Source organism: Rhinoderma darwinii, chromosome 1 (assembly GCF_050947455.1).
Source record: "Rhinoderma darwinii isolate aRhiDar2 chromosome 1, aRhiDar2.hap1, whole genome shotgun sequence".
Lineage (NCBI taxonomy): Eukaryota > Metazoa > Chordata > Amphibia > Anura > Rhinodermatidae > Rhinoderma > Rhinoderma darwinii.
In genome coordinates this window covers 233,386,379-233,406,296 of record NC_134687.1, presented here as the reverse complement: position 1 = coordinate 233,406,296, position 19,918 = coordinate 233,386,379, and the positions used below count along the sequence as shown (strand labels likewise).

Sequence of the window (19,918 nt, the reverse complement as noted above, 5' to 3'; positions counted from 1 at the left end):
GCAATGGCATTTTAGCAGCTGCTCTCCTAATCCTATTAATTTGTCTGGCAGAAACCTTCCTCATTATGCCTTTATCTGAACAAACCCGTCTGTGCTCTGAATCAGCCACAAATCTTTTCACAGTTCGATAATCACGCTTAAGTTTTCTTGAAACATCCAATGTTTTCAGATCTTGTCCAAGGTATTGCACTATTTCACGCTTTTCAGCAGCAGAGAGATCCTTTTTCTTTTCCCAGATTGCTTGAAACCTGGGGCCTGCTTAATAATGTGGAACGTCCTTAAGTAGTTTCTTTGATTGGGCACACCTGGCAAACTAATTATCACAGGTATCTGAGATTGATTACAATGATCCAAAGAGCCCTAAGGGTATGTGCACACGAGAACGGTCTTTTACATCTGAAAAGATAGACTGTTTTCAGGAGAAACCAGCTGCGTAGTTTCAGACGTAAAAGTTCCTCCTCGCATTATGCGAGGCGTCTTTGACACTCGTAAATCTTGAGCTGCTTTTCATTGACTTCAATGAAGAACGGCTCAAATTACATTGCAAAGAAGTGTCCTGCACTTCTTTGCCGAGGCAGTCATTTTACACTTCGTCGTTTGACAGCTGTCAAACGACGACCATAAATGACAGGTCGTCGGCAAACCCATTCAAATGATTGGGCAGATGTTTGCCAACGTATTGTAGCCCTATTTTCAGACGTAAGGTTGTCGTTTTTACCGCATGGTGAAAGCCGTACAAACGAAACCCAAAAACCATTGAGGAATTGCAGATTTTTCAAACTTCAGCCTGCAAAGTGTTTTTTCAGTTTCCCAGTACATTATATGGAACTATAAATGGTACCAAAAGAAAACTACAACTCATCCCACAAATAAAAAGCCCTCACACCACTAGTGACAGAAAAATAAATAAAAATAAAAAAGTTACAGCTCTTGGAACGCGAGGCGTGAAAGACGAAAATAAAAAAATTGCTTCATCCCGAAGGGGGTAAAGTCAATGGGTTCTGGCAACTGCCTTTGTCCATTTTGCAGAGAATGGCAAGACGAACATAGGTGTGAACATAGCCTTTAATATACTTTGTGTTTCACTCCCTCACCACTTTCAAGATCTGTTTGCGCTCAGTAGAAAAAAAAAAAAAAAAAAAAAAGGGAACATTCTAGTTTCCATAACATCCTAAAATCACTTATTAGGGTATGTTCACACACAGTGTTTTCAGACTTAAATGGGGCACTTTACGCCTCGAATTATGCCTGAAAAACCGTCTCCTTTACACCTACAAACATCTGCCCATTGCTTTCAATGGGTTTTACGGTGTTCTGTTCCCACGAGGTGCAATTTTACGAGTCGCTGTCAAAATAAAAAGACGCCCGCGAAAAAGTGCATGTCACTTCTTGGGACGTTTTTGGAGCAGTTTCATTGACTCCATTGAAAAACAGCTCCAATAACGTCCGTAAAATATGCAGCGAAAAACGCGAGTTGCTACAAAAACGTCTGAAAATCAGGAGCTGTTTTGTCTGAAAACAGCTCCGTATTTTCTGACGTTTTTGGTCACTGCGTATGAACATACCCTAACTGAGTGCTTACTACAAATATATACAGGCTGATTAGCTCACATAGGATTGCCTAGACTGCATAAAATGAAGTGTAAAAGTTTTAGACTTCCTTGGATAAATTCAGTTTTGGCTTAATTATAAAGAAAAAAAAACAAAAAAAAAAAAAAAAACACACGAAACACCTTAATGTATTGACTGCAAATTCAAAGTGGGACTTTAGGTCAGTATGTGCTTACATTCACTGATGGATATTGAAAAAGTAGTTAAAACAAAGTACAGTATATTAGTGTTATATAAGGTCACTATTATTTTTTTTAAAAATAAGTCCTCTATAGCACCAGTGCGTATGGTTAATTTCAAACATTGGAGAATGTAAAATGACTATCTGCAAAATGGATTCCTATACTGTGGATCTGCTAGAGTAGCAACGGTGTCATTCTGACATCCTGAACAGAACTCGAGCCTCTGGCCACATGCTCAAATGTGAACCTTCTGTAAGCACTTGAGCTAAACCGTTTGGCTCAGGAGAGGTTTAAACTCATCTTGGGGGTCAACATTACTTATTTAGGCAAGATTAATTTATTATAAAAAAAGTGAAAGAACTTGTCCAGGATTAGAACCTGGCTGCTTTCCTCCAAAGACAATACCACACCTGTCCATTGGTTGTGTCTGCTTCATTAAAGTGAATGGGGCTGAGCAACAATACCACACAACCTATGGAGTGCCACGGTTTTTGGAAGAAAGCAGACATGTTTTTCTAATCCTGGACAACCCCTTTAATTTTGGACTTTCTGCACCTTGGGTGACATTTTTCTCAACTTCATCCTAGGACCTGCCCAAAAAATAGCAAATGTCCCACTTAAAAAAAAAAAAAAAAAAGACCCTGGGAGACAGGTCACAATATCCATTTCTAAACCTTGGTCCTAATGGACATTGTTATTTTATGATGCCGGTTGTAATAAGCCCTCAATCTGCTATAGGACGATACTGTACCTCAGAATTCATATGTAGGCAGTTTCTTCTCATGCATTCCTCTATTATACATTAAATTAGATCGATCTATACAGTGCTATAGTTTTTTTTTTTTTATCATAGCATGCCAAGTCACATTATATTAGAGATATTTAACCCTAGAAGCATAACATGGAACGCCTACAGGGCCATAATAAGGACCTACAGGAACTCCATGTGTTGCCCTACAGTGGCCACCACGTGCCACGTGTATGGACCCATATTCTCAGCCCCTGCTGCTCTCACCGATATGCAGATGACCAAATAGACACGCTGTGGATTTAAAATTCTGCACCGCAGGTCAATTCATTAACGTTTATGCTGCATTTTTCCCTCAGCGTGGGCATGACTCATCTACTTTGCTGCTACTTTAAACGCTGCAGGAATTTCCACACAGAGTTCCGTTGTGGAAATTCCAAAGCATTTACGCTATGTAGGAACCCGGCATAAAGAACAGAATAATGCATCTACTTTCTGGTGTCCTCTCCTGTGTTTTTTTCCCCTCAGTTTTTGAGCTAAACTATACAAAAAAAAAAAACAAAAAAAAACACTGCACTTGCAATCTTGCCCTAAAGGTGTATTTACACACAATTTGTTAAATATCGTACTGAAAAATCGGCTTCAAAAAGAGCAGCCACAGCCTAAGGTTATGCTCACATCACATTTTTTGCATAAGTTTCACTTATACGTTAAACATAGCCTGTGACGGACCCCAACAAGGGTGTCCATCACCCATAGGGTATAACGTCATCTGTTTAATGGATACATCATGAAAAGCTCATGATGTATCCATTTAATGGATGCCTGGGGTGGATGCCATACAGTGGCATCTGTCACCCATGGGCTACCATGTTAAAGAGGCTCTGTCACCAGATTATAAATGCCCCATCTACATAATCTGATCGGCGCTGTAATATAGATAACAGCAGTGGTTTTTATTTTGTCACCAATCACCGTCATACACGTCTCATTGTTCCAGCCCAGTGTGATTGTGCAGTGAAAGAAGCTGGGCTGGAACAATGAGAAGTGTATGACGCTGATTGGTCAGTGTCATACACTCCTCTGTAAAACACACAGTTGATAAGTAAAAACACGCCCAGTTTGTCATTAAGAAACTAATTAGCATAAATCTAAAATTGCTCATAACTTGCTCAAAAATTATCGTTTTTCAAAATAAAAACCACTGCTGTTATCTACATTACAGCGCCGATCAGACTATGTAGGAGATAGGGCATTTATAATCTGGTGACAGAGCCTCTTTAAAAACACACTTTTATTTACTGGATTCTGCAGGATACAATAGTGTGGTCTAATAAGCGATTCAGTCCAGTTTTTTGCAGTATCTGAACATATGGACAAAATGTGATGTGAACAGAGCCTTATTCTTTTAAAGTAATCTGAAAAGTTGTCATTAGTTAAGACAATCATTGCTAAACAGGTTATACCAGCTGAAAAATTTGCCTAAAGTCTCTTTGGAGCAAACATCTTCGTGGTGCCCAACTTGTGTATTTAACCAGGGCTCCCAATGAGCGTAGATTTTTTTATTTTATTTTTTTAAACAGTTAAGTAACACTGCAAACTGTTCCTCAAACACACATTACTTACCAGGAAATATTACATCACACGAAGCCTCATTCTTACACATTAAAAACATAACAGGCTGTTCCTTTAAACGCTTTACCTTTATTACAATTCACTTTAAAAACCACAAAATTCTAAAAATAGACAAATCTCAATTTCACTCGTGCTTATAAAGTGCATATGTTGTCCCCAATGACTTGTGTACAAAAGTTATTTTCTTAAAATACCAACATGCAGAAAAATTAGAAAAAGGCACTGTCTGGGTAGAGCTAAAAATATCTGCATACAAAGATTTGGAGAAAGGCTAATAGAGTATGGTCGTTTCCCACTGCCCGATATGCCAACATTTTTCGTGAGTACCTGGAGAACTTCTCACAAAGAGGAGCTCAGAGAGAGAGAGAATGGAAAGAGGAGTGGGGGAAATACTTCAGTCACTAAAGGTGGTTAATGGAGAGAGGGTGAAGCTGGCCAGTCACGAGATCATTTTTGGGTCCCGCTAATTACAACAGGATTCGGTAACAATATATAAAAGTTGCAAGCCAAACCCTCTATGTCACCTTAAAACACATACATGTCAGTTTCATGTAAGCTAAATTGCATAGAATTCAGATGTCATTTATAAAATAGTAAGTTAGTATTTTGGAAAAAAAAAAAAAAAAAAAAAAAAAAAAAAAAAAAAGAGAAGAGAAAAATTGTGCCAACATAAAATGACAAAAAGGTTATTTTCAGTCTGTCAAAAAAAAAATAAAAAAAAAAATATCTTCCTCTGACCTTACAAAAGGGGGATTGCAGAGGGTAGAAAATGAAAAAAATTATGCCACCACACTGAAATCCATTATCAGACGCTGCCCCACTATTCGATGAGGATGCTCGTGTTTTTTGCTATACCTGCTCAAGATATAAACAAGCCAATCCTACCAGTGTCACCTGTGTACTGGTCTTCATCCAAAGAGGACAACACCACACAGAAGGACGCCCATTTCTCTTTTGAATTAGGCAGGCACAAGAACATAAATTAAAAGCAAAAACAAAAAACCTATCTACACCAATGAGTTTTAAATTAAGTGGACACCAGCATCCACCCAAGAGTATATATATAAAATAAAAAAAAAAGTCAAATATATCAGCTGCTGAGTTACACCAGTAACGGAAATATATTCAAAATTGCTAAACACGGTAGCATATATGTGCGAGTGTGTAGTGGGTGGTCCAAGATGAATAAATTAACCATTTAGAAGGGTTGTACAGGATTAGATGACATGGCTGCCTTCTTCCAAGGATAGCCCTACATTTGTCAATGGGTTGTAGTATTGCAGGTCACCCTCATTGACTTTAATAGAGCAGAGCTGAAATCCACACAACCCATGGACAGGTGTGGTGCTGTTTTTGGAAGAAAGCAGACATGTTTTTTCTGATCCCGGACAACCCCTTAAAAAAAAAAAAAAGCAACAGCTTTCTAAGTGACATGACAAAAACAATTCATGTAATGCGAGAACAGATAACGAAAGACAAGGTTTACAGAACTAAGAAGTACCCTGATCTGCCAAACCCAAAAGTTAAAACACAAATCTACACTGTAAAATGTCTTATTCCAGCACCATTATTGGACGTGTTATAAGAACAGGTGCAGCGTGTGTGCGCGTAGGGAGGGGCTGTGCAAATAAACGTTTAATAACTCGGTTCCAGCAGACTATAAAACATTTCACCTGAGCAGGGTTGGGAAAAATTGGCAAATAAGTTACATTAGATTCTAAACTTCGAGCTAATAAGTATGTAAAGCAGAACCATCTTAAGAAGTTTTGGTGCAGTATCTACATTACTTTGTCATGCACATTCCACTAGAACGTCTGATGTAAAGAATCCCACACATTTCTGTATCTTCAGGACAAATGTAGCAGCTTTTGTGGGTAAGGGGCGGGGGGAGATTAGCAGCATTTTCTAGCTTTTACCCCATAACTTACACAAAAAGTGCCAATTTGGACTTGAAGGATGCCAGTGTTTTCCTTTACAGGGTACCAAAAAGATTCCCATAACCTAGTATAGGTTCTGAGTCCTGACTAATGCCATTAAGACATTCACGTTCCATCCCAAACCTACAGTGTCGGAACGAACTCCACTACAGCTAGCGGGATATTTCCAGTTTATCCTATATTAGTAGTAAGGTCCTTGCTTGTCAAACCCAGAGTAGCTGGACCATTCTGGAAATATACCATATGAACACCTGGGACTCCCAAACTGATCTAGAGAATGACTATAATCAGAATCACAATTGCGGCTCTGAAAGTCAGAACGAATTATTCTGTAATTTTGTCCTTTATTGCTGTCCCAGTAAGTTTTCTCATTGCATTCAAAGTAAACTGCAAATTCTATCCGCTCTTTTGGGTGGATGTCATCTGGCAGGACAACATCAAAAGAAAAAGTGTCCCGGTCAGATCCAGCATAGGTGTCTTTAACATATTGGCATTCGTGATCTGTAAAAGCTCGCCAAGAATTACAAGTCATTCGTATCGTGACACATTTCTGAAAAGAGAGATTCTTGACTTTTACAGTGCCAACAAGCGATCGCTCTTTGAGCATACAATTTTCTAGACACACATAGTCTGTCTGGAGACGGTTCCTGAAATCCAAGTAGTCTGCCGCAGGCTGGGCAAAGTCCAACACTAGATGCTCTTTCTCCACAGTAGTCAGGTTGACTATGTTGTCTATCAATTCGGTTATGTTGAAAGGGATTTCCAAAGGATCATCAAGGTCGGAGTACACCTTCACCATGGTCAGGGCTAAACCCCTGCTGTCGGCAAAGGAAACCTTTTTTTTAACTTTATTCTCCTGGTTGTTTATCTCTGTGAGCAAGGATTTGTCATTTGGTTGGATGCATGGTCTCAGAGGCTTGTTTGGTTTAGGCGTTACTCTGCACTCTAAATGGTCTCGTTTCAGTCCTGGCGAATGCAAATAAAACTTCATGGCAATATCCAAAGCCATGGTTGGCTTATGTGGAAAGAAGTCCAGAACGCTAGAAAAAAAAAAAAAAAAAAAAGTTAGCTAGAATACTTTAAATAATATTTCACTCTTGGCAAAATACGAAGTTTCATTTAAATATAGTTCGAATTAGTCACCAGTCCTTCGTTGCCACATCTATGTGCATGCCCGCTTGACAACCATCAAGTAAGAAGTCCTGCCAACCACAGGCCACTGCTGTGAGGTGACCTCTATATACTGACCCTCAGAAAAAGCATGGTGAACAGCAGCACACGTCTCCCAAATTTCAATCAATATGTTCTTTTATTGGTCAAACATCCAGTAAAACAAGGGCAACGTTTTGATGCGTGACAAGTGGAGGGTCTTCTCAAGCAATACCATACACCGGACAGTAACAACGCTGTCATTCTCCTCCATGCCAGTTATAGTACTGTGGACAGGGGGGGGCAGACCTGCGCTTCTGCTACTGAAGCGCCTCTCACAAACACTATAGTCCGGACAGCAGCAGAGCTTATCACAGTCTCTTCCATGCGCTCCGCTGCTGCAGGTAGTGTATAGAGGCAGGGAGACCTTCCTGACGTCACGATGGGGGCGTGCACATCTGATGTCCGGATGGGGCCACCACCCACCCATACTCATATGCGGTAGAATTCGTACACTGATACATTCAAACGGTGTACGGATTTCTGCTAGCAACAGGAGAAATACAAGAAATAAAATGTGGTAGAAAAGTGTCAGTGACTATTTAAAACACAACACAAAAAGGAGCCCAAATTCATTAATAAAGTATATTACATAATATATTTATATTACACATGCTGCTAGAAAATAAAAAGTTGATCGAACGTTTAGTTACGCCTAAATGACCAAGCATTCTTTTTTACTTTTCTCATCTTCACATTCCAAAAGTTAGAACTTTTTTATTTTTCTATCACATAGCCGTATGAGGGCTGGTTTTTTGCAGGACGAGTAGTATTTTTCAATGGCACCATTTTTGGGTGCATATATTATAGTAACTTTTTTTGGGGGAGGGAATTGAAAAAACCAAAACACGTTATACCAGAATTGTTTTCCACGTTTTTAATTCACTCCGTTCACTATGCAGCATAAACATGTTACCTTTTTTCTATAGATCGGTACGATTATGGCGATAACACGTATAGATTTTACTACGTTTGATTTAAAAAAGTTTTTTTCTTTTATTGTGCAAAGAAATTCTTGCATCACTGCATTCCAAGAGACGTAACTATTATTTTTTCGTTTATGTAGCCACACGAGGGCTTGTTTTTATGCAGGATGAGGTGTAGTTTATCGCTACTATTTTGGGGTACTTGGGACTATTATAATTTTTTGGGGGGCGGAGCAAAAAAAAAAATCAATGTCGCTGTTTTTTTGTACGCCGTTCACGATGCGGTTGGATTAATGTGCTAACTATTTTTCATGTCGTTACGATTTCGGGGATACTATATGTGCACTTAACTGTTTTTTTTACACTTATTAAAACCACTTTAGATGGGAAAAAATGGTTTTATTTTTACGGCTTTAAGGGCCTTATATATTAGAAAGTCCCCATAAACTACCCCATTTTAAAAACTGCACCCCTCAAAGTATTCAAAACAGAATTCAGAAAGTGTCTTAACCCTTTGGGCATTTCACAGGAATTAAAGAGGCTCTGTCACCAGATTTTGCAACCCCTATCTGCTATTGCAGCAGATCGGCGCTGCAATGTAGATTACAGTAACGTTTTTATTTTTAAAAAACGAGCATTTTTGGCCAAGTTATGACCATTTTTGTATTTATGCAAATGAGGCTTGCAAAAGTACAACTGGGCGTGTTGAAAAGTAAAAGTACAACTGGGCGTGTATTATGTGCGTACATCGGGGTGTTTTTACTTCTTTTACTAGCTGGGCGTTCTGACGAGAAGTATCATCCATTTCTCTTCAGAACGCCCAGCTTCTGGCAGATCACGCTGTGACATCACTTCCCCAGGTCCTGCATCGTGTCAGACGAGCGAGGACACATCGGCACCAGAGGCTACAGTTGATTCTGCAGCAGCATCAGCGTTTGGAGGTAAGTAGCTACATCGACTTACCTGCAAATGCCGATGCTGCTGCAGAATCATCTGTAGCCTCTGGTGCCGATGTGTCCTCGCTCGTCTGACACGATGCAGGACCTGGGGAAGTGACGTCACAGCGTGATCTGCCAGAAGCTGGGCATTCTGAAGAGAAGTGGATGATACTTCTCGTCAGAACGCCCAGCTAGTAAAAGAAGTAAAAACGCCCCGATGTACGCACATAATACACGCCCAGTTGTACTTTTACTTTTCAACACGCCCAGTTGTACTTTTGCAAGCCTCATTTGCATAAATACAAAAATGGTCATAACTTGGCCAAAAATGCTCGTTTTTTAAAAATAAAAACGTTACTGTAATCTACATTGCAGCGCCTATCTGCTGCAATAGCAGATAGGGGTTGCAAAATCTGGTGACAGAGCCTCTTTAAAGCAACGTAGAGGTGAAATTTATACATTTCATTTTTGCCAAAATTCATTTGGAATAAATTTTTCCCTGTAACACAAGGTTTTACCAGAGAAACACAACTGAACGTTTTTAAAAATATCCCACATGTGGCCCTAGTGTCCAAATGGACTGAAACACAGGCCTCAGTAGTAATGGAGCACCTAGTGAATTTTTAGGCCTCCTTTGTATTAGAAAATATTTTAGACATGTCAGGTTTGAAGAGGTCTTGTGGTGCCAAAACATAGGAAAAACCCTCAAAAACTCACCATTTTGGAAACTACACCCCACAAGAAATTAATCTAGGGGTATAGTGAGCATTTTGATCCCACAGCTTTGCCAAATCTCTTTGAATTAAGCCATAAAAATCTAAAATTATTTCCAATAAAACATACAAGGTTTTCATTTTTACAAGGAATAAAGGGAGAAAAATACCAACAAACACCAACCAAAAAAGTTGTTCCATTTTCTGATGTGAGGCACGAGGTGTGATGAATTTTGAATGTGCCTCACATTAAGGCCAGATTTACACGTGAGCGTTTTGCGTGCTCAAAGGTACTTAACAGCTCCGTGTGTCAGCCCCGTATGATGCGTGGCTGCGTGATTTTCATGCAGCCGCCATCATTATGACAGTCTAAACAGAAAAGCACGTGGTGCTTTTCGGTTTTCATTCATACTTTTAACTGCTGTTGCGCGAATCACGCGCGTCACACGCAAGTGCTTCCGTGTGCTGCGCGTTATTTTCACGCACCCATTGACTTCAATGGGTGCGTGATGCGCAAACAACGCACAAATATAGGACATGTCGTGCGGCCCCATTGACGAACATAGGTCCGTGCGAGGCACGTGAAAATTACGTGCGTTGCACGGACGTATTACACGTTCGTGTAAATAAGCTCTAACAGTATCGAACCCCATCATGTTTCCCAGTCATAATGGGTTAGTGTAAGATACATGATGGGGTTAATTACTATTAACCTCTCAACGCCGAAAGACTGATATATCCGTCCTCTGCAGCTGCTAGTTCGCGCAGGACGGACAGATATATCCGTCCTGTGATGGTGCGGGTACTGACGGTGTACACACGCGATCAGCGGCAGGAGCATGGCTGTTATACACAGCCTGGCTCCTGCCGGAATCGAAGCGCGCTCCGATTCTGGCAGTTTAACCCATTAAATGCTGCTATCAATAGTGACAGCGACATCTAATGTGTTTGACAGAGAAAGGGAGCTCCCTCATCCCATCGGCGCCACTGCAAACAAATCGCGGGTCGCCGTTGTGTTTCCATGACAGACGGGGGCCTAACAAAGACCCCCAGGTCTGCCTTCAGCAAATGCCTGTTAGGCGATGCCGGAGGCATGACCTAACATGTTGCCTGTCAGTTTTACACTGACAGGCAATAATGCTTTGGTATACTAAGTATACCAAAGAATTATATATGCGATCAACAGATCGCATAGTGAAGTCCCCTGGTGGGACTACAAAAAAAAAAAAAAAAAGAATTTAAAAATAACATGTTCACTTTATTCTATGGGTCGGCACGATTACGGGGACACCAAATATGTAAAGGCTTACTAGGTTTTTACTTTATTTTTAAACTTTAATGTACTGGCATATATCTACATAGGCAGTTGTTAGGAGATACCCAAGTATGCCCTAACAGGAAATATGGTAAGACAGCCCTGGGGTCCTTCAATGGACCCTGGGCTGTTTGCCCATATATGGTATGTCCCTCAATCGCGTAACAGGGATTCCTGTGACGCGATCCAAGAGACACCCCCCCTTCTCATTTTCCTCTTGAATGCTGTGGTCAGCTTTGATCGCTCCTGCCAATAAATGCGCGCACGGTCAGCGTGAGGTGATGCAGCCGGCGCTGCACTAATGAGCGGCAGTTCAGGCACTAAAGACAAAACATGAGGGTGTTTTGCAGTGCGCCTGCCACGTTCGGCCTTCAGTGCCACAGCTCATTAGTGCAGCGCTGGTCGCAATGCATCATCCTGACGACGCGCCCTTGTCAGGACTCAGGAGTGGGGCAATGGCTGTACCACGCAGCCGCACAGATTAGTATCGAAATACATGAAATAACGGTATCGAACCGTTTGGGGGTGCACAGTATTGACATTTCAATCGTGCATCCCTACCCATATGTGGTAATAAACTTATGTTTGAACACACGGCAGCCCTCAGAAGGGAAGGAGCGCCATTTGGCTTTTAGAGCTCAAATTTTGTTGCAATGATTTTCGGTGCCATGTCGCATTTGCAAAGCCCCTGAGGGGAAAAAAAAACGTGGAAACCCCCAAAAGTGACCGAATTTTGGATACTAGACACCTTATGAAATTTATCTAGGGGTATAGTGAGCATTTTGACCCCACGTGTTTTTGCATTAGAAATTAATGCATAGCAGATGGTGCAAAGTAAAAATTTACATTTTCCACTGATATGCTATTTTAGTGCACAATATGTCATGCCCAGTTTGTGCCACTGAGGACAAATACCTCAAAATGTTAAGCGGGTTCTCCCGGGTATTGCGATGCCATATATGTGGATGTAAACTGCTGTTTGGGCACCCTATAGGGCTCAGAAGGGAGAGAGCGCCATTTGGAGCACAGATTTGTCATGGTGGTAGTTCTGTTCAGGTTTTAGAATGTGGGGGCATATGTAATCTGTGCGGAGTACATCAGGGAATAATAAGAGGGTATATAATAATGGGGTAAATAAATAATTCATAGATATGTGGCCAGTGTCTCCCTGATAAATGCTGCCCACCCTGCACATTTTGCATCGCCATATTCTGGGAGCCAGAAATTCATTTTTTTTTTCTCCACCAGAGCCATGTGAGGGCTTATTTGTTGCGGGACAATCTGTAGTTTTCATTGGTACCATTTTGAGGTACATGCGATTTTTTTTTCATCACTTTTTTGGCAAGCAAGGTGACCAAAACCAATCAATTCTGTTTTTTGTTTTTTTAAACAGGGCTATGAATGACATTTTACGTTATTCTGTGGGTCGATACAATTATGGCGATACCATATGTATATAGTTTTTTGATGTTTTGCAGCGTTTGCACAATCAATAAAATCACTTTTTAGAAAGAAAAAAATATATATATTGTGTGACTATTCTGAGAGCCATAACATTTTTTATTTTTCATCAAAAAAAGCTGTGTATTGTATTTTGCGGGATGGGTTGTAGTTTTTATTGGTACTATTTTGGGGTACATGCGACTTCTTGATCACTTTATTCTATATTTTGTGAGGCGGTGACCAAAAAAATAAATAGCGATTCTGGCATGGTTTTTAATTTATTATTTTTACAGTGTTCAGCATGCGGGAAAAATACGATTATAGTTTCATAGTTTGGGTCGTTACGGACACGGCGATACCAAATAGAAGTACTTATTTTAATGGTTTCATTTTTTTCTATAATAAAAGAGTTATTATAGGAAAAAGGGCAGTGTGTTCTTTAACTCTAAACTTATACACCGTTCGTTATTCAACATTTTTATGAACTTTTTGCTTTGTTCCACTAGGGGACTTTAAGGCCTGCACTTCTGATCTTTACTCTAATACATTGCACTACCCACGTAGTGCAATGCATTAGAGCTGTCAGTTATTCACTGACAGTGAGCCTATTATGCCCCGCCTCTAGATGGGGCCTAATGGGATTCCATACTTTGCTTAGGCAACCCTGCGATCACATCGCAGTGATGCCGATAGTCTTCAAACCACTAAGATGCCGCGATAGCTTTTGATTGCGGCATCTAAGGGGTTAATGCCAGGGATTGAAGCTAGCTTCGTTTCCTACCGTTACAGTAGGGTGTTAGCTATAACATACAGCTGACACCCGCGGCTGATGTTGCAGGCTCAGCTTCTGAGCCTGCGCCATCTTGTTTCTGGGAACGATTGTTGGCATGGCCTCCGGCTGGTCCTAGTAGGCTTCCTGTCAGGGTCACAATGACAGAATACATTACACTATGTAGGTAGTGTAAAGTAATATAGCAGCCATCAGTGCTGCAGTTCTTCAAGTCCCCTAGTAGGACAATAAAAAAACAAAAAAAAACAAAGTGTACAAGTAAAAGTTAGAAGTCAAACAAGAACTGCTTTTTTTTCCTACAAGTTTCATTTTATAGGAAAAAAAAAAATGAAAAACCATTTAAAAAAAAAAAAAAAAAAAAAAAAAAAAAAAAAGTACATATTTGGTATCACCGCATTCGTAATGACACAAAACTATTTTTTTGCGGTTTTCACCCTGCGGGAAAAACATTAAACAATGTCAGAATCGCTATTCAAAATATAGACTAAAAAGCGATTAAAGTCACATGTACCCCAAAAGAGTACCAATAAAAACAAGCCCTTAGGCCCCATGCACACTACTGTAGATTAAGTCCGTAATCACGGACCCATTCATTTATATGGCCGATGGACACCTCCCCCTATATTTACAGGAATGTGTCCGTGCCATAGAAACTTTCCGTAAAAAGTGGGAAATGTCCTATTTTACGGACCGTGCTCCCATACTTTATAGTGGGAGCACGGCCCGTAATGCAGACAGCTCTCAGCGCCCTGCTGTGCCCATTATTGGTTGTGTGCATGGGAGACAAAAAAAAGAAAGTGATTTTATTGTGCAAACACTGCAAAACAAAAAAACTATATACATATGGTATAGCCGTAATCGTAAATAAAGAATAAAGTAAAAAGTCATTTATAGTGCACAGTGAACGCCATAAAAAACAAAGAATTTAAAATTCCAAGATCACCGTTTTCTGGTCACTTTCGCCCTTTAAAAAAAAATAAAAAATAAAAAAAGGGATCAAAAAGTTGTATTTACTAAAAAAAATTGTACCAATAAAAACTACAGCTTGTCCTGCCAAAAATAAGCCCTCACACCGCTCAATCGACCAAAAATTAAAAAAAGTTGTTGTGGTGAAACATTCTCTTTTTAACAAATCGTTTTTTCTTCGTAAAAAGTAGTAAAATATAAAAAAACCTATATAAATTTAGTATCAACGGAATCGTATTGAGCTGCAGAATAAAGTGAAGTTATCATTTTTACCACATGGTGAGAGCCATAAAAACAATGGCATAAATCGCAGTTTCCCAATTTCAGCCTACAAAGAATTTTATTTTCCGTTTCCCAGTACATTATATGATACTATAAAAGGTGTCAATAGAAACTACAACTCTTCCTACAAAACATAAGCCCTCACACCCCTATTGACAGAAAAATCATGGCTCTTGGAAGGCAGACCGTGAAAAAACGAAAAAGCAAGAAATGGATTAGTCCTGAAAGGGTGAATTAATTTCTAATAAAAAAAGCATTTTCCACACGTGGGGTATTGCCGTACCTGTGAGAAATTGCTTTACAAACTATTGGGGTGCTTTTTATCATTTATCCCTTGTGAGAATTAAGATTAAACATTTTATTGTCAAAAATGTTGATATTAATGGTCACTGCCTAATTCCACAAAAAACCTGCGGGGTCAAAATACGCACTACACACAAGATAAAATGTAGTTTCCAAAATGGGGTTATTTTGGAGGGTTTCCACTGTTTAGGCACCACAAGACCTCTTCAAACCGTGCACGGTGCCTAAAATACATTCTAAAAAAAAAAAAAAAAAAAAAGCCTCAAAATCCTCTAGGTGCTTCTTTTCTTCCTAGGCATGTGTATCAGTCCATTAACGCACTAGGGCCACACGTGGGCAAAAATCGCAAAATCTGGCCATTAAATATTGAGTTACGTTTCTCTGGGAAAACCTCTACAGAAAAAAAATAATAAAAAATGCATTCCAAATGAATTACGGCAAAAAAAAAAAAGTGACAGTTATAAATTTCACCTCTACTTTGCTTCAACTCCTGTGAAACGCCTGAAGGGTTAAGAAACTTTCTGAATGCGGTTTTGAATACTTTGAGGGGCACGTTTTTAAAATGGGGGTTTGTATTGTGTGGGCCCCTCAAAGCCAGTTCAGGACTGAACTGGACCATGAAAAAAAATAAAGCCTTGACATTTTCATTTGAGAAATTGCTGCTAAAGTTCTAAGACTTGTAACGTCCGAGAGACATAAAAAGGCGTTCAAAAGACGACACCGACAGATGTAGACATATGGGAAATGTTAACTAGTAACGATTGTGTGATATTGCTATATGTTTTACAAGGAGATACATTTAAATTTAGAAAAATGCTAATTTTTGCAGATTCTCAAAATTTTGGTGGTTTTCAAATTTCTCGACCAAATTTTCTCACTCAAAGTCCAACATGTCACGGGAAAACAAATCTCAGAATCGCTTGGATAGGCCAAAGCATATCAAGCATCAGACTGTCATATTTGACCTTTGTCTACCATCTTTTTGCTTTCCTTTTTTTAGTTGGCTCCCATACCCGCATCAAAATGGAAACACTTTTCAATGGAGGACATTTATTTTTTCTAACACGCTGGAAAATTTGATAGAAGCCCTTCATATTTAGCCACAAACGTTAGCTTTTTTTTCACCCCCTTCAATATGCTGTCAAACGTTTGCATATCCCTGCCATTGACTTGCTGTGAAAACATATCTTAAGCTCTACATTTTTTGTGATTCTGAAGAGTAGCGGGACACAAGTGAACAATAGAAGCCTATGAATTAGTTATAGGTCAGCCATGTTTATAGGAGAACTGAAGAGGACAGTCTCCTTTAATCACGTCACCGGAATACCAGTGACACGATCAGAGACTGTGGGGAGCCCTCTAGTCAGCCCTGTGTTCCTAAGAGACCCCAGGGCTGTCTGTTCTGTATGTCTGCTGTTAGGGCGCACCGTGGGGTGTGTGTGGGGGGCATATATAAAGACTGGCGTTTCAGCTCTTCTCCAGTAAAAAGTTCGAACGATAAATTATCCAAGAACCCAAAGCAATAGGCCAAAAGTCAAACGCTGCTGTGAACCCAGCCTTAACATGCCTAGTGTAGAGTGTACACACACACACACACACACACACACACACACCTTTTAAAATCAGTTAACTAACAAGTTTCAACCTGCTATGAAGGGTCATATGTACAACCGACCTAGAGTAGCAGGAAAAGTCGAGATAGCTTTTTGCATGGGTTCAAAGAAAACTTTTTTTTAAAATAAATATATATCCGTGATAGACTGGAAGTTAAGGAAAAGGGTGGATGAAAGAACAAAGACGGGGCTGATTTTTCATGTTTTACCTGGTTGAGTTCATCTGTGAAACGATCCTGGGCATTTAGCACAAATGGAAAGAAGAGTCGATAGAAAAAAAAAAATCCTAGCCAGGATGGATGGAAAGGAAAGTGCAGTGGTGCGTTGTCTGTAAAGAGAAAAAGCGGAAATTAACACAGCACGTATACAGGAACACACCCCTCATCTGATGGGAGATGTAAATGTTCAGCGCTCACTTCTAGATTTGAACGGGATGTCACTGCCACCTAGTGGAAGCCATGCTCACCCAAAGGCTGCACTAAAGCACATAGTAACAAGGGTCCTGCATAATGCTAGGTATTACAAGAGCCTAGTTAGTGCAAAACAGGGTCACAATGCAATGTTTATCCTATTCAGGTCAACAAGAGCCATGCACAAGCACATATGGATCAGACCCCCTAGTAGTGGAAGCAGGACAGACTGAATAGACTATGTGGGAGAATGGAGAACCTGCAATCTGGACTACCAAACTATTAGGAAATCAAATATCCCGCTGCCACATTTACCCTATGAGGGTCAGCGATTATTAATGCAATGTCAACTAACGCTGGCAGACCCTGCTGATTTTGGTACAATCTAATATGTCCAGTGGGTAAACACGGCTGTTCCCCAGCATCTGCCATTGGGGGGAGGGAGACAAACAAGAACCCCCCCCCCCCCCCTTAAGATCAGCTGCTGCCAGGAGACCAACAATTTATAAGTGGGAAAGTCCAAAGGTGACAACTTTTTTAAACTATATCCCCAAACACAAATTGCATGGTTGGGAATGAGAATTTTTTTTTTTGTGCAAGAGGTTTCTAGCCTCCCATAGAAAATAGTCTCTGTCCACAAGCATCACCTGTGTCAAGATGAGAATCCGTGGCTGCGACACATCTCATAAGGCCTTATTTACACAAACGTATGCGTTTTGCACGCGCAAAAACGCAGCATTTTGCGCACGTTGCAGTTCCGTGTGTCAGTGAAGGGTGCGTGGCTGCGGGATTTTCACGCATATGCCATCCCTAAGACATGTAGTTTTGAGGTTTAGAAAAAGAAATGAAGGAAGTGCTTTTATTTTTTCCTTCAATTCTTGATCTACTGTTGCGCAAATCAGGCGCGACACACGAAAGTGCTACCCTGTGCTGCGCGTGATTTTTACGCACCCATTGACTTCAATGGGTGCGTGATGCTCGAAAAACACCCAAGTATAGGACAGGTCGTGAGTTTTACGCAGTGGACACACGCTGCGTGAAAATCACGGTATGTGTGAATGGCCCCATTGACTAACACAGGTCCGTGCGACGCGCGTGATTTTCACGGACGTTAAACGCGTTTGTGTAAATAAGGCCTAAGTTATATCCACAGTTGTTACATTTGAGAATTTAGATTTGTGAAGAATCAGAAGCGGAATAGAAAGGTCACGTTGGCTGGCACACCATGCTACCCACTATATACTTTGCCAGTGTGTACAACACAAATTAAGAACTGAAATACTCAAAAGGCATTTATGGTTCGTTGCCAGGGCTCAGGAGTTGACAGGTGGGTGTAATGCCACTGCTTGACCACCCAGACAGCTCTGTAAGGCCTGGGCTTCACCAACACATCTTGTAGTACCACTGATTGCTTTGTACTGTGGAGTGACAGCTACAATCTACAAGATCACATACAATTCAGTGGATTCCTTTACACTGCAGCTCCATCGTTAAAATCAGTTACAAAGTCTTAGTGTAGCCAAGGCCTAAGGACAGGGCTTGGAATACTTGGCTTCCTGGGCAGAAAGTTGACCTGTGCGATGTGAACACCTATGAGTGCACCAACAAGAAGCGCATGGACGGCTGCATTATTAAAACTTTGCTCTTAGGAGAACGTGAACAAGTTTACAACTTGACCAGGCAGAGGGACTGGCAAAGACAGTTCTAAACCTACTTGCCAATGGAGTCCATGGAAATCCAGGTCTGACAAGATCAGACTAGTTGAGTATTGGCGACTAAGCCAGCCATAAATGCACGGATTCACTTACAAGGCCAGCAGCCCGTAGGAAGACCGTGTACACACACGATCATCCAATCAAAATCCACGACCACTATGCCTCAATGACATATCGCAAATCAATGTCACGATTACACTATTGTAATGCGCACATCGATCGTACCTGAACAGTCTGCCAGCACATCATCATCATCATCAGTATGAGAGCACTGGTTACAGGAGGGAATATACTATACATCGCCTACAAGGTGTCCATCCCTATATGATCGGGGACCGTCTAGCCTTCAGCTGTTCTCAACTTATACAAAGTTTGCCGCGGCATCTTCGAGTACTCTAAATACGAAGAGGTTTATGGATTTGCAGCAGAAAAAGACGAGGGTCCGTACAAGTGAGCGGGAGACCATACCACACCGCATACCTGAAGTGTTCCCTCTCAGAGCTGCAGACTATAGTCCAGTGGCGGTAAGGCTGAAGCAGTACGGACGGGGTAATGTGCTGCAAGCGGATGGATTCCCCATATCGTCTGGCCGGCGCCACACATCCGCTCACCACCGGCTACTCAGCCCACTAGACCGGCGTTGAGCTCCCTCATTGTTAAAGAAGCCGGCGTTCCGTCCCACTCCTCGCTTCACGTGAACTGGTGTGTTCAGCCAATCACAACTAGTCAGGCAGAAGCCACCAGCCAGTAAAGAGACAGAAGCGGTGCATCGGGCTGCACGTGATCGCCTGCTCGACGTTAGTGCTGGCGAGAGATAGGGTACAGAGGTACATGTGGGAAAGAGGGCATTGGGGGAGGGGTACTATAAGGCTGACCGATCTAGACATGTGGTGAGTTGTCAGAGCAGGCTATTAATGCGCTGTTACATGAGGTGACAGCTCGTCACTACGTTCTACTACCCTTTGCATTATATAATGGGCAGGATAAATGTCCCTTCAGACCTGCGGTAATTAATACTGATATCACTTACGTTAATACCAGGTTATTTCTCTAGTAGCCATTGCTCATGTCTGCTAAAGCAGCCCATAGATATATGCATCGTCTGAAGATTCATTTTCCCATACATGCCGTCTTCCAACATGACATTCCAAATACCAGCTGTATATTCATATTGACAACCAG

The 19,918-nt window shown here is 40.9% G+C and overlaps 1 protein-coding gene across 2 annotated transcripts; it reads right to left on the bottom strand.

Annotated features, from left to right (window-relative positions):
• Window positions 1–4,225: 4,225 nt before the first annotated feature.
• On the bottom strand, window positions 4,226–19,879 carry PPP1R3B (protein phosphatase 1 regulatory subunit 3B). Of its 2 annotated transcripts, none has more exons than XM_075862298.1 (3): window positions 19,767–19,879; window positions 16,821–16,939; window positions 4,226–7,153 (listed from the first exon to the last, which is right to left on the bottom strand). In XM_075862298.1, exons 2-3 carry the CDS (start codon window positions 16,853–16,855, stop codon window positions 6,295–6,297), a joined length of 894 nt encoding a protein of 297 aa, XP_075718413.1. In that variant the 5' UTR covers window positions 16,856–16,939; window positions 19,767–19,879; the 3' UTR covers window positions 4,226–6,294. The 2 variants fall into 2 exon arrangements, with proteins under 2 accessions (XP_075718413.1, XP_075718408.1); XM_075862293.1 differs by lacking the exon at window positions 19,767–19,879 and adding an exon at window positions 19,217–19,494.
• Window positions 19,880–19,918: the final 39 nt, after the last annotated feature.